Source organism: Cetorhinus maximus, chromosome 22 (assembly GCF_964194155.1).
Source record: "Cetorhinus maximus chromosome 22, sCetMax3.hap1.1, whole genome shotgun sequence".
NCBI classification, from domain to species: Eukaryota; Metazoa; Chordata; class Chondrichthyes; order Lamniformes; family Cetorhinidae; genus Cetorhinus; species Cetorhinus maximus.
In genome coordinates, this window is record NC_135900.1 from 46,638,873 (window position 1) to 46,653,382 (window position 14,510).

At 42.0% G+C, this 14,510-nt stretch overlaps 1 protein-coding gene across 1 annotated transcript in view; it reads right to left on the bottom strand.

Moving 5' to 3' along the window:
• Nucleotides 1-14,510, bottom strand: part of cacna1c (calcium channel, voltage-dependent, L type, alpha 1C subunit) — a 1,337,968-nt gene that overhangs the window by 249,890 nt on the left and 1,073,568 nt on the right. Inside the window, exons 30-31 of the mRNA XM_078568241.1 lie at nucleotides 9,521-9,604; nucleotides 9,024-9,107 (exon numbers count right to left, since the gene is read on the bottom strand). Of these exons, the coding sequence (XP_078424367.1) occupies nucleotides 9,024-9,107; nucleotides 9,521-9,604 (168 nt within the window). The remainder of the gene's footprint in view (nucleotides 1-9,023; nucleotides 9,108-9,520; nucleotides 9,605-14,510) is intronic.

The following is a 14,510-nucleotide window of genomic DNA, read 5'->3' on the forward strand; positions in this document are numbered from 1 at the left end:
AATCAAGGCATTGGATTAGGACCTTAAACTCATTTCCTGGAAAAACATCCAAGTATAACTCACATGTGACAAAACCAATTTTTGACTGCATGCACAATGTGGCAGCTAAAAGCAGAAGTCCATTAGGTTATTGTAGTATTTCATAAAATTGTGCAAATGACTTGTGTGTTTTGGGAAGGAGAATAGTAGTAGTGTGGCTAACCTCTTTTGGGAGTGCATTAGTTATGTTTGCTAAAAATGCCTTTTTGTGCTATTTTACTCAGGTGTTAACCTATTTAAATAACTCTCCTACCATTGTATTAAAATAGCACACAAAGGAATTTTATGCAAATACAACAATCAGTGTATTACCAGTGGAAAACCCTAGGATGTAACAGTTGATATATTGATTAAAAGCAGTCAGCAAATGATATAATTTAACACACAGATGGTTTGTGTTTGAAGCATCAAGGTGTTCAGGTGAAAACATAAACTGTGTTTGTAAGGTTCACATGGATTATTATTATCTGAGCTTTGATCCATATTACTTCCTGGAAGCGCACACCGCCATATTATTTACTTATGTAAAAATGATTATTGAGGCTTTCCTGGTATTTTGGCTAACACTTCACCTAATCCAGTCACACCCAAAAAACATATCAATTGATTACATAGGATTGCATAGGCCAGAAAATTCCCCCCGTTGGGGGAGTTGTGCGGGGGCGGGTGCGAACCGGATCGGAACACCCGATCGGGGCCCTGCCGCCGTTTTACGTGGGTGGGCCAATTAAGGCCTGCCCATCGTGATGCACGCCCGGAAGCGCTGTGCGCTCCCTATGCGGGCGGGGACAATTCCCTGAGTGGTTCCCTGCACTCTTTCGCACATGTGCATGAAAGAGCGCAGAGATCTCCCCGAAGCACGGAGGTGCCTCAGGGAGATTTGTTTCAATCTGAAACTTTAAAATAAAGGATTTTTAAACTTTTAAAACATGTCCCCTCATGTGACACTATCAAATGAGCTGGGACATGTCAAAGGATAAATGTATAAATTTTAATTAGATTTTAAAATAGTTCATGAATGAACCGTGGATGAGGTTTCATGAAAAATATGAAGGCTGCCTGGGCTCTTTGCCTGCCCGCCAATCTTAAGGTTGGAGAGGCAGCTCATTAAATTGAGTTAATTAGTTTTTAACAGGCCTTTGACGGTTCGGTGGGCATGCAGCCGACTCGGCTGTGCGCCCACTGAACTGACAATCTAAATGACGTGCGGTCATTTTATGCATTGGCGAGCAGGCCCTGCTCCCCGCTCGCTGATGGGAAAATGCTGCCCATAGGATACATAGGACAGAAACAGGCCATTCGATCCAACCAGTCCACGCTAGTGTTTATGCTCCACTTGAGCCTCCTCCCGTCTTTTCTCGTCTAAATCTACAATCATAACCATCTATTCCCTTCTTGCTCATATGCTTATCTAGTTTCCTCTTAAATGCATCTACTGTATTCACTTCAATTACTACTTCCACATTCTTACAGTTCTCTGGGTGAAGAAGTTTCTTCTGAATTCCCTGTTAGATTTCTTGGTGACCATCTTATATTGATGGCCTCTAGTTATGCCCTTTTCTACAAGAAGAAACATTATCTGAACCCACTCTTTCAAAACCTTCCATAATTTTAAACACCTCTACTAGGTCACCCCTCAGCCTTCTTTTTTCAAGGGATAAGAGACCCAGCCTATCAATCCTTTCCTAATATGTATACCCAGACATTTTTGGTATGATATATTTTCTATATATCTTCTCCAGTGCCACTATATCCTTTTTATAATATGCTGACCAGAACTGCATGCATTACTCTAAGGGCAGAATTTTTCCCTCATTGGTCGGGCGGGCCCAGGAGTGGTTGCGAAGCCAACCGTTGCCTCCGATCGGACCTGGACATAGATTTCACGCTGGTTGGCCAATTAACGGCCAGCCAGTGTGAAACGCATGCTGAAGCACTCAGTGCTGCTGGGGTATGGGCGGGAGGAGCGCAAGCATGAAAGTGTGTGCATGCACAGAGCTGCCTCAGGGAGTTGAAGAATTTGAAAATGAAATAGAAAGAATTAAAACATGTTAATAACATATTCCCTCATGTGACAGAGCAGGGACATGTTAGAAATTAGTTTGAAAATGTTTTTTAAGTTACTGATCGAAACCTCATCCTGCCTGTGGATGAGGTTTCGCAAAAAATCGCAAAAGGCTGCTTGGCCTTTTTGCCTGCCTGCCAACTGTAAGGTTGGATGGGGAGCCAAAATGTTTATTTAATTAGAACTTTAATAGCCTTTGTAGGACTGTTAATTGTCGGCGGGCGCACTGCCAACTCCTGTGAGCGCCTGCCGACCGAAATATCGTGCGAGTGCGCGTTGACGTTGGGATGCTCGCCCGACATCGTGTCATTTTATGTCAGGCATGCGCCTGACTGATGAGCGCAACATTCTGCCCTAAGTGTAGTCTAACAAAGATTCAATACAGGTTTAGCAAACTTCCCTTATTTACAATTCTATCCCTCTAGAAATAAGGCCCAGTGCTTGCTTTTTTGTGGCCTTGCTAACCTGTGCTGCAACTTTTAGTGATTGATGTAGCTGTACTCCAAGATGTTGTTCTGCTATTACACCTAGAAGCGCAGTTTCCATGTAGTAAATAGCCTCTCTACTCTTCCTATCAAAATATACTAACTCATATTTATCTGTGTTGAACTTCATTTGCCAATTATATGCCCATTCTGCAAGTTTATTAATGTCCTCTTCTAATTTGTTGCAGTCCTCAGTACTTTCTATACCCCAATTTAGTGTCATCCACAAATATAGAAATTGTGTTTTTGATTCCGATGTCCAAACTGTTACTGTAAATTGTGAACAACAATTGTCCTTGCACTGATTGTTTTGGAACAACAATTTCTACTTTCTGTCATTCTGAATAATTACCCTTTACTTCCACTTTCTGCTTTCTGATTTTGAAGTCAGCTGGCAATCCATTCTGCTACTTGTCTTCTGACTCCATGTTCTCTGGCCTTATTTATTAGTCTATTATGGAGCACCTTATCAAAGGCCTTTTGAAAATCTAGATAAATTATATCTGCTGCATTACTTTTGTCTACTCTCTCTGTTGCCTCCTCAAAAAATTCAATAAGGTTGATTGATCAAGCAAGATTTTCCCATTTAAATCCCATGCTGACCATTCATTATTATTAATATTCATGATCATGTTTCTCTGTTCCATATGTTCTTCTATTATTCCCTTTAGTAAGGATTGCATTATTTTTCTACCGTTGGCTGGTCTATTTATCTCATTGCTATTTGTGACATATTGCTAGTGAAGTATGCATGAATAGTCACTGCCGATATTCATTGGGCCAGATCTTGCAGTATCAGTACTAGTGATGCACTGAATTTAAGTTACTCTTGCACGTCGGAATCCTGAGGAAGTCCTGACACAGGCACAAGTGCTGCATTTGCCCGGCAAATTTAAACTTTCGACAGGCTGATATGCACTGGCTGGGACATGACGTGAATATCTCTTACACTGATATCAGGATGGAGATTTGGGCTAGATGCGTGCTACTTACTCGGATACTTACCCTAGAAATGTTATACTGTTTAATCTCTGGTGTAACCAGTGATTAACAGCATAACTCAATCCGCTATCACAACCGATCCCCCACTCGCCCCAACAATCCCAACCCCCTGACCTGATTACCCCCAGATCCGACCTGACTACAGCCTGACCTGACCCGACTACCCCTCCAACCTGACTACTGCTGCCAACTCACCACCCACTCACCCACCCACTCACTCATCCACCCAATTACCCACCCACTCAGCCACCCAATCTTTCACCCACCCACTTACTCACCCACCCACTCACTCACTCAACCACTTACTTACCCACTAACCCCACTAAAAGACTTGAGACCTTTAAAAACTTACATGAATACAGCAACTGATGTCTTAAAAAGGGGGCACTGCTCCAATTTGCTAGTTTTATCCTGGCTTGCTGTGCTGAAGCTTCCTTGTTGCAGGCAGGATCAGAAGATCCAGCTGAAAGTCCACCAAAAAAGTAAGCGTGCAATGATCTCTGCAAGCAGAACCAATGTATGCAGCATCGCCACTGTTGGAAGATTTATCCCATTGGCCTGAATCTTCTGAGATCCAGAGCGGCAAAATCTGGACTTAAGTCTGTGATATGCGTCTCCTGCAGAAGTTTGGAAGGGCACACAGGCATTATAATTGCCCAGGGAGTTTAAACTTCCAAAGGGATGATTTATGCTGCCCAGGACCCTCCGCAAATGTTTCTTACACTGATCTCAGTGTCGGAGACTTGGCCTTGATATGCGCTACTTACCTGGATACTACCCCAGAAATGTTACACTGTTAAACCTCTGGTGTGACTCTAATGACAGCGTGCCTCAACCCATCATTCCCCCCATACATACCACCCCAAACCTGCAACCAACCATCGACCCAACTACCCCTCGGACCCAAAAAGACCCAACTGACCTCTGTCCAACGCAAATCCCTGATCCCACGCCTGAGCTGACTAACCCCACGATCTGAATCCCCCCAGTCCAACTATCTGCAACTCAACTCAGCCCCATTTGACTAGCCCCTGACCTGACAAATCTGTGACCCATCCCAGCTGGCCCCATGGCCTTACCTGACTACCACCCACTGCCCCCAACCTGACACCCTCAACCTGATTACCTGCACAACCCGACCCCACTACCCATTAACCTAATTCCACCGACCCAACTATCACCCGGATCAAACTACCCCCCTGACCCTGTAGCATAAGGCTCTGGCACATACAGTACCACCCACACAGTGATTAGAGAGAGCACATGACCCGCACCCAGGGTCAGTCTAGGTTTGGGCAGAGCTGTGTGTACCAGCAAGCATAGAGACAACTCCCAGCTTGTACCCTTTACTGTATATTTGTAAATAGAGTCAATAAAGACTTACAGTTAACTTATGTATGGATACGAAGACCTCTTCAGACCTACTGTACTGTAACCAACATCCTACATCAGACCTGAATACCTCCCCAACCCAACCCAACTATCCACCTAACCTGACCTGACTAACACCCCTGATCTGACCCAACTAAACCACCGACCGGACCCGACTATCCCCCAATCTGTCCTGACTACCCTTCCTGACCTGATCCAATCCCCGCCCTTGACACAACCTTCCCTGGCTAATCCCGACCCGAACCAGTTATCCCCCCAACCCGAATACTTACTCCCATACACCCAATCACCCACTCAATAACCCACCCACTCACTCACCCACCCACTCACTCACCCACCCATCATCCACTCACACCCACCCACTCATTCCCTCTCACCCACCTACTCACTCATCCACCCACTCACACACACACACACCCACTCCTCCACCCACCCACCCACTCACCCGCCACACATCCACCCATTCGTCCACTCACTTACCAGCTGGAAGACTTGAGATCTTTAAAAACTTACATGAATATGGCAGACAATGTCATAAAAAAGGGGCGTTCTTCTGCACTGCTCCTCTTTGCCCGTCCTTCCTGTGCTACTGCCAGGTTTGGAAGTTCCAGCTGGAAGAATGCAAAAAGGTCGGGGCAAAGAGATCTTCGTGGGTAGGGGCAATTGTGCAATTATAATGCCTGTGTGCCCTTCCAGACTTCTGCAGGAGACGCATATCACAGACTTAAGTCCAGATTTTGCCGCTCTGGATCTCAGAAGATTCAGGCCAATGGGATAAATCTTCCAACAGTGGCGATGCTGCATACATTGGTTCTGCTTGCAGAGATCATTGCACGCTTACTTTTTTGGTGGACTTTCAGCTGGATCTTCTGATCCTGCCGCTGACCAGAAGATCTGGGCCTTTAATTTTGCTTTTCTTCCTGTTAATGGAGAATTATATATATTTCCTCCCCTGGGGTGTGTCAGCAAACATGCATCTAGAACAGAATGGTCTCGGCAGCAGGCATTACATCTGTATTTGGGTACTACTGCTTCAGATTTGCAATTTACATCATACCATTGATTGGAATAAATGCCTCAGCCCTTTACTTAAGTGAAGCAATGCTGGTAAATGAAAATGGCCAAACATCGCTTTACAGGGTTGGTTTTGATATTTAGATATTGAGCAGTAAATATAAATGAATTATTCCAACAAACATGAGATTTAAATATAGGAGAGACATGATGCTAGACATGAGAGAATATCTGCAAAAGGTCCAAATTTTGTAACACGAGGTTAGCCACTTCTTGAACTGTGGTGTATTTCATACCTAATCATAGAAGATGTTGTGGCACATCATTTAGCACCAGTCCAGTGTGTAACAATGGTATGAATTGAAGCACTATAATTTCTGCCAAAGCCAGGATGCCAAGTTTCAAAATAGAGGAACCTGTAGTTATTGTCAATTAAGTTTTTGATTATATTTAATTCCAAACAAAACTAACAGATTTAATAGCAGCCATGGATGCTTCATGTTGCAGTTACTGATATGGCTGACATGGTGGTAGGTTGCTTCAAAAATTTAACCTGCCTTAAATCGATTGTGCAACATCTTTCTTTAATCAGTACCAAACGATTGTATGTACACAGATAATGGACTTCTGCTAGAAGCAGCTGCACACTATTGCTCTAGTTTCATAGACATCATTGTTGAAAGAGTAGATACAAGTACCTTGGTCAAAGACCTTTGACAAATAAGTGCATTGCGGTTACTCATGTTAAGAAAATCCAATCATGCTTAGTGACAGAGAGGTAACGCAAAGTTCAGTTATAGACTGTATAGCAGATATTCAAGTGCACACAAACTTATGACAGGTTTTTTAAAGTTTTAATTACACTGAAGTTCCAGTTATAATGAAACTTAATTTATAATGAAAACTTGCAGAAGTTCCAGTTAATTAGACTAAAACTGTTCCTTATTTGTTTCTAGTTAATCTTCATCAAATAGGATTTAATTATAAAAGTGTTCCAATGTAATCAGAGTTGCCAACTTTGGGGAGATATTAGAAGTGAGATTTATGATCAAGAAGAGAGGCAGGTCACAAACCTATTTAAACAACTTGAGTTGTGTATATCTTTAAGAGTGAGGCACTAAAAGAAAATCCCATTTTTAAACCAACATGAGTGAGACTTAGGCCTACACAATTATGTTTGTTAATTATGCTTTTTTATTTTATTCGTTCACAGGATGAGGGTACCTCTGGCTAGGCCAACATTTATTGCCCATCCCTAATTGCCCTTGAGAAGGTGCTGGCTAGCTGCCTTCTTAAACTGCTGCAGTTCATGTGGCATAGGTATGCTCACAGTGCTGTTAGGAAGGGAGTTCCAAGGTTTTGATCCAGTGACAGTGAAGGAGTGGCAATATAACACCAAGTCAGGATGCTGTGTGGCTTGGGGAGGAACTTGCACGTGGTGGTGTTCCCATGTGTCTGCTGGTCTTGACCTTCTCGGTGGTAGGGGCCATGGGTTTGGAAAGTACTGTTGAAGGATCCTTGGTTAGCTGCTGCAGTACATCTTGTAGATGCTACACACTGCTGCATTTGTACATTGGTGGTGTAGGGTGCCAATCAAGCTTTGTCCTGGATGGTGTCAAGCTTCTTGAGTGTTGTTGGAGCTGCACCCATCCAGGAAAGTGGAGAGTATGCCTTGTAGATGGTGGACAGGTTTTGAGGAGTCAGGAGGTGAGTTACTCACTACAGAGTTCCTAACCTCTGACCTGCTCTTGTAGCCACAGTATTTATGTAACTGGTCCAATTCAAATATCCATAGATGGATCAGTTGTTTTTTTTTAAGTCACCTGACAAGTTTCCAAGGCGTGGCACACTTGGTAATCCAATCACTAACTTCAAATAGTTAAAAAATTATAACTCATATCTAATATATACTGGAGTAATTTTACACTTTACCATCTGTGGGGTAATTTGGCATAGTTGTTTGCCCACCCAGTATAGAACCTACATGGAAAAGATATGGGATGAGTTCTACAATGGGCAAATAATTCAGTTCATCAGGTGAGAAAAGTTCATCCACCAGCACTTTCTGCAGAGTGTTGGAGTTTGTCTTATGGGGGTAGAAAGGAAGTCGGAACTCAAGGGTGATGGAAAAAGATTTAACATGGAAAGTATGAATTACAAGAAAAAATAAAATACCTAGTAAAGCTCAACAGGTAAAGGTAGCCTGAATGACAGGGAAGTTGTATTTGCAATAACAACTTGATTTCAGTGACTTGGTTCTGAAAAAAGAACCATGTTTTACTTGAAATATTAGCTCTGTTTCTCTCTTCACAGATGCTGCCAGACCTGCTGAGTTTTTCCACACTTCCTGTTTTTTATTTCAGATTTCCAGCATCCGCAGTATTCTGCTTTTATTTGATTTTAAGTGATTGGTTTTTAGGAATAAACCTTTTTTTCTGGAACGTTCTTCTTTGGTATATATTTGGAACTTCATGCATAATGCAACTTCTTCACGTTAGGGATGGGCAACCTGTTCTAAGATCTCTACCATGGCATTATGAAATATGCAACAGTTGCCCATAAAGCTGTCTGCAATTTTCTTCCCTTGCTGTGGTGAGATGTCTTTCCTTCACTTAGTCCCTTTCCACAAAAATACAGGCAAGACCAGCAATTGAACAAGCTATCCCATCATATAAATGGTCTCTTTTCCTTTTTATATGTGCTATCCTATTGACAGGTGGATACTTATTAAATTATTTGAAGCTGCCTTGCCAAAAAATAATGTTTGATTTAAAAAAACTTATGGCTTTGCTATCCATGTCACATTAGGTAAATTTTGGCATTCATTTTCTAATCCAGAAGTCAGAGTAATTCAAAACTAAAATCACTGTAGGTACTATGCTGCACTCTGAACCTGCTATACAATTTAAGTCATGCCAGGCTTGGGGGACAGAAAAAAGGATGACATTACGAACATAAAATTGTAATTGAACAGAATAATAACAAACAGGAGTGGAGCAGGCATGTTCATCGAGATGGTTACTTACGTTCACCTCTGTGATAGCTATATCAACAACGCTACCCACAACAATTAAGGCATCAAATATATTCCATGCATCACAAAAATAGTGCTGCATGTGGAAAAAAAGGGGAAAAAGACAAGGAAACAATAAAAAAGAAAAAAGGGAAGAGAAGAGAAAATAAGAGAAAGAGGTTACATGTGCACAGTATTTCCTCTTATGGACATGACTATCTCTGAAGAGTTGACCCTGAAACCCTTTGTCACCTACACATCCAGGACTTCAAACTACCAGTTGGGACACATTAAGCCATTTTGTCACAGAACAAAATTCACAATATTTCCACATGTGACACCCCGATTTGACCTGTGTTGCTTTCCTAATTCTGTGAAGTCTTACCAGTTCCATTGTAGTACTTGTGGTTAGTGAGACTAAAAGAATTAAATTTCTGACAAAGTGAAGTTGGTTAAGAAACAAAGAAAAAATAGACAGGTGTGATCTGGAAGAGTGTCATGTATACTCACATTGATCTCACTCAGAATGACGTCTATAATGCTGCCAATTACGATGAGGAAGTCAAAAACATTCCAAGGATCACTAAAGTAACCCTACATGGTGCAGGTGGGAAGTGGGGGTTGGGGTGGAGGGGGGTGGGGGGGGGTGGGGGGGTGAAAGGCAGGTTAGAAGTTGGTCTTATATTCAAGACTTTATATGGCAAATATTCTCATATTCGACTCAAGTCAGCACCACAACATAGTTCTACACCATTAGCAGTTCTTGTGCTGGTCCAAATCACATTTTCATATTATACCAGAAATACAATGTCTGATGATAAGAATCTACTTTCTCCCCTCCATTTTTTTGGGTTACATGATCAGGAGGCCAGTGATTTGGTTCCAGGCCTCTATCCATAGCACATAGAGTCTGCCTTTAGGAGGCAGTGATCCCTTCCCTGTTTTTCTCCCTGTATGGAAATGCCTTGTCTCCATTTAGTGTCTGCAGCTTTGTTGCTGAGATTGAAAACTCACAACACATGGATTACACTCTTGCTGGGGAAATTTTGCAGCAACTTATAATTTTGTAACAACTCAAACAATGCATCTTAAGTAAATGATTTGTTTTTGGTAGCTATGATGTAGCTTTTTAGAAATGCTCTTGGTGTATATTAAACTATGTAGGAGGCTTTTACTGTTCATCTTTTGTATCCTGATTTGAAAATAAAAGCTGAGGAAGCTTGTGAATTCTTCCCAAAGATTAGTACAAGATGTGCTTTGTGGTTTAAAACAATCACTCTTTTTGTTAACAATGTAGAATATTATGGTTTTAACAAGGTGAACTTACATATCCTTTAAAATCAAATATTCATGATAGCTTCAATTTCATAGGTATCATTTTGTGCTTATGACTCCTGTCTCATCCCACTCCAGCTATGTATCAGGCACGTAATTTCAGAAGCTGTTAACTTCAATAATGAAGTTAAAACATAAATAGGTTGGGGCTGGGGCGTGGGTAATGTTAAAACTAGCATTCTCAGGCACAGCACAGACAGGGAAGTATTTATAGAATGCCACTGAGAAGGGAATTTATCCACAGGCCAATGCTCAACTTAAAGGGGCGCAGCCAGCACCATAAAATTATCTGGTAATGATTTTTCCTTATGATTTATCAACATGTTATTCATGTAGTTAATCACTGTACACCTTTTAGATAATGTGAGATGAGATGGAGATGACAATATGCTTCTTTTTCACTTAAAAGAATTTTTAAAAAATCCTCTTTTAATATTTGCAGGAACAGTTACATTTATCTTTTTTTCTAAAATATTGCAGGAATTGCCATTGTTAGATTAAAATAGCCATTAGAATCATATGCCAATTCTTTTCTTTCACTGCTTATAGTAAACTCATGTTAATAGTTAGGTGCTTAAACTTAGGTCAGAAAATAAAATATCCAGGGCTGGATTTTCGTGTCCCAAAAAGGTCAGGAATGGATGCAGAAATCTGAAAGTAAAAACTGAGGTCTGTGGGGCTGGGATTTGAATTTCCCCTCTAAAAGAGCCCCACACAAACTTCCCACAGACAAGAACATGTTTGGGTTAAGTTCAGGTTGTGACCCCGCACACATGATCTGATTCATCGGGGTCATCATTGACAGGCCTAGGGGAAATTTGTACTTCATGTCCCACAGTACTTTTGTCAGGTCAGGCAGGTTTTGGAAGCCTTTGGAAAGCAGCTAAGAGAGGTAAGAGAGTTTGGGAGTTTGGGAACCTTGGGGGAAGTCTGCTGAGGAGTCAGGAACATTCTGACAGGTAAGTGGTAAATCTTTTGACAACTTCAAATATCATTATTAGATGCTATATTATAAGTTAGATGAGTTTTTACTGTGGCGATTAATCATAGGACTCTGAGCTGAAAAGGAAAGGTATCTATTACATTGCCCAGCATTATTTAAGTGTTGAGATACATTAGAATACTTTTTTCCAGTGCAAAACAGTGTATGGGGACTTTAGTGTCATGATCTGTAGCGATTTAAATGTCTGCAATGCCATAGAGGAAAAAAAGTAGCCACTTGCTACCAGAATTCTTTGAATAATGGGCCATCTGGTGTAGCTTAGAGAAACCTGAGCCATCTATTCTTTAAGTTTCAATAAGCTCCATTATCTGCAGCTTTAATGTTTTGTTCTGACAGGTGAGCCCATTATGAACACTCGGCTGAGTTTCAAAGGCAAAGAACCAATTAGCTCAACAATGGGTTGTGTACATAGTTTGATTGATAGGCTAAGAGGCTATTAAAAGATTATTTGTCTTTGAGTGGTTATGGAGGATATATGGGGGACATGGAGAGGTCTCATAGACTCATAGATGTCTACAGCACAGAAGGAGGCACTTGGCCCATTGTGTCTATGCCGGTCAACAAAGATCTGACTACACAATCCCATTTTCCAGCACTTGGCCCATAGCCCTGGAGGCTATGGAAATGCAAGTGAATTTATAAATACTTCTTAAATGTTACGAGAATTTCTGACTCAATCACCCTTTCAGGCAGTGAGTTCTAGTCTCCCACCACCCTCAGGGTGAAAATATTTTCTCTTCAACTCCTCTCTTAGCCTTCTACCTCTTATCTTAAATCTATGCCCCCTGGTTATTGACGCTTCTGCTAATGGAAAAAGTGCCTTCCTATCTACCCTATCTATGCCCCTCGTAATCTTATACACCTCTATCAGGTCCCCTCTCAATCTTTGTTGCTCCAAGGAAAACAACCCCAGCCTATACAATCTTTCCTCAGACCCACCAGCCCAGGCAGCATTCTGGTAAATCTCCTCTGCACCCTCTGTAATCACATCCTTCCTATAATGTGGCAACCAGAACTGCAGTACTCCATTTGTGGCCTAACCAGCATTTTATACAATTCGAGCATAATCTCCCTGCTCTTGTACTCTATTCCTCGGCTAATAAAGGCAAGTATCCCATATGCCTTCTTAACCACCTTATCCACCTGCCTTGCTACCTTCAGGAACCTATGGATATGCACACCAAGGTTCCTCTGATCTTCAGTACTTTCCAGGGTCCTACCATTCATAGTGCCTTGCCTTGTTAGCCCTCCCCAAGTGCATTAGCTCACATTTTTTCAGTTGAATTCCATTTGGCACTGCTCTTCCCACCTGACCAGTCCATTGATATCCTCCTGCAGTTTATGGCTATCCTCCTCACTATTTACCACCCTAGCAATTTTCATGTCATCCACGAACTTCTTGACCATACCACCTATATTTAAGTGCAAATCACTTATGTACACCACAAACGGCAAGGGCCCCAGCACCGAGCCCTGCGGAACCCCACTGGAACCAGACTTCCAGTCACAGAAATATCCCTCTACCATCACCCTCTGCTTCCTGCCTGTCAGCCAACTTTGTATCCAATGTGCCACCTTGCCTTGGATCCCATGGGCTCTTACTTTCCTGACCAGTCTGCCATGAGGGACCTTATCAAAAGCCTCGCTAAAGTCCATGTAGGCCACATCAAATGCATTACCCTCATCAACGTTCCTGGTTACCTCTTTAAAAAATTCAATTAAATTTGTCAAACATGACCCTCCCTTAACAAATCCATGTTGACTATCCCTGATTAATCCATGTCTCTCCACGTGCAGGTATATTCGGTCCCTCAGAATTCTTTCAAGTAACTTCCCCATCACAGAGGTTACACTGACTGGCCTGTAATTTCCTAGTCTATCCCTTCCTCCTTTTTTTAATAATGGGACAATGTTTGCATTCCTCCAGTCCTCTGGCACCTCACCTGTGGCCAGAGAGGATTTGAAAATTACTGCCAGGGCCCCAGATATCTCTTCCCTTGCCTCCCTCAACACCCTGGGATACATCTCATCCAAGCCTGTGGATTTATTCACTTTTAAGACCGCTAAAGCCACTAGTATCTCCCCTCTCTCTATGTTAATTTCCTCTAATATTTCACAGTCCTCCACCCTGATGTCTATACCTGCATTGTCCTTTTCCACTGTGAAGATTGAAGCAAAGTATTCATTGAGGACAGCACCCACATCTTCCGGGTCCACACAAGATTACCTCTATGATCATTAATTGGCCCTACTCTTTCTCTAGTTATTCGCTTGCTCTTTACATATTTAAAAAACCTCTTTGGGTTTTCCTCTATTCTACCCACCAATGCTTTCTCATGCACTCTCCTAGCTTTCCTAATTTCCTTTTTAAGTTCCCCTATGCACTTTTTATACTCCTGTAAGGACTCTGCCGTTTTGAGCCCTGGGTATCTGCCGTAAGCTTCTCTTTTCTTCTTAATCCAAACCTTTATGTCCCTTGACATCCAGGGTTCTCCAGACTTGGTCCCCCGCTTTGTCTTTATGGGAACATATTTGCCCTGTACTCTCGCTATTTCCTCCTTGAATGCCTCCATCTGCAAGTAGCTGCTCCCAGTCCACATGGGCCAAATTGTATCTCATCTTAGTAAAATTAGCCTTTCCCCAATTTAGAACTTTTATTCCTGGCCCAACCTTATCCTTTTCCATAACTATCCTAAATCTAACTGAGTTATGGTCACTATCTCCAAAATGCTCCCCGACTGATACGCCTACCACTTGCCCAGGCTGATTTCCGAATATTATGTCCAGAACTGCCCTCTCTCTTATTGGGCTTTCTACATACTGGCTAAAAAAGTTCTCCTGGTTGCAACTTAATAATTTTGCTCCCTCCCTCCCTCGCACACTAAACTATTCCAGTTAATATTTGGGTAGTTAAAATCCCCTACTATTACTGCCCTATTATTCTTACACTTCTCTGAAATTTGATTACATATTTGATCCTCTACCTGTCCCTGACTGTTTGGGGGCCTATAGTACACACCCAATAGTGTGTTTGCTCCTTTTATGTTTTTTTACTTCTACCCATATGGCTTCATTTGATGATCCTTCCAAGGTATCATCCCTCCTCACTGCTATAATTGATTCCTTGATCAATATTTCAACCCCCCCTCCTCTTCTGTTCCA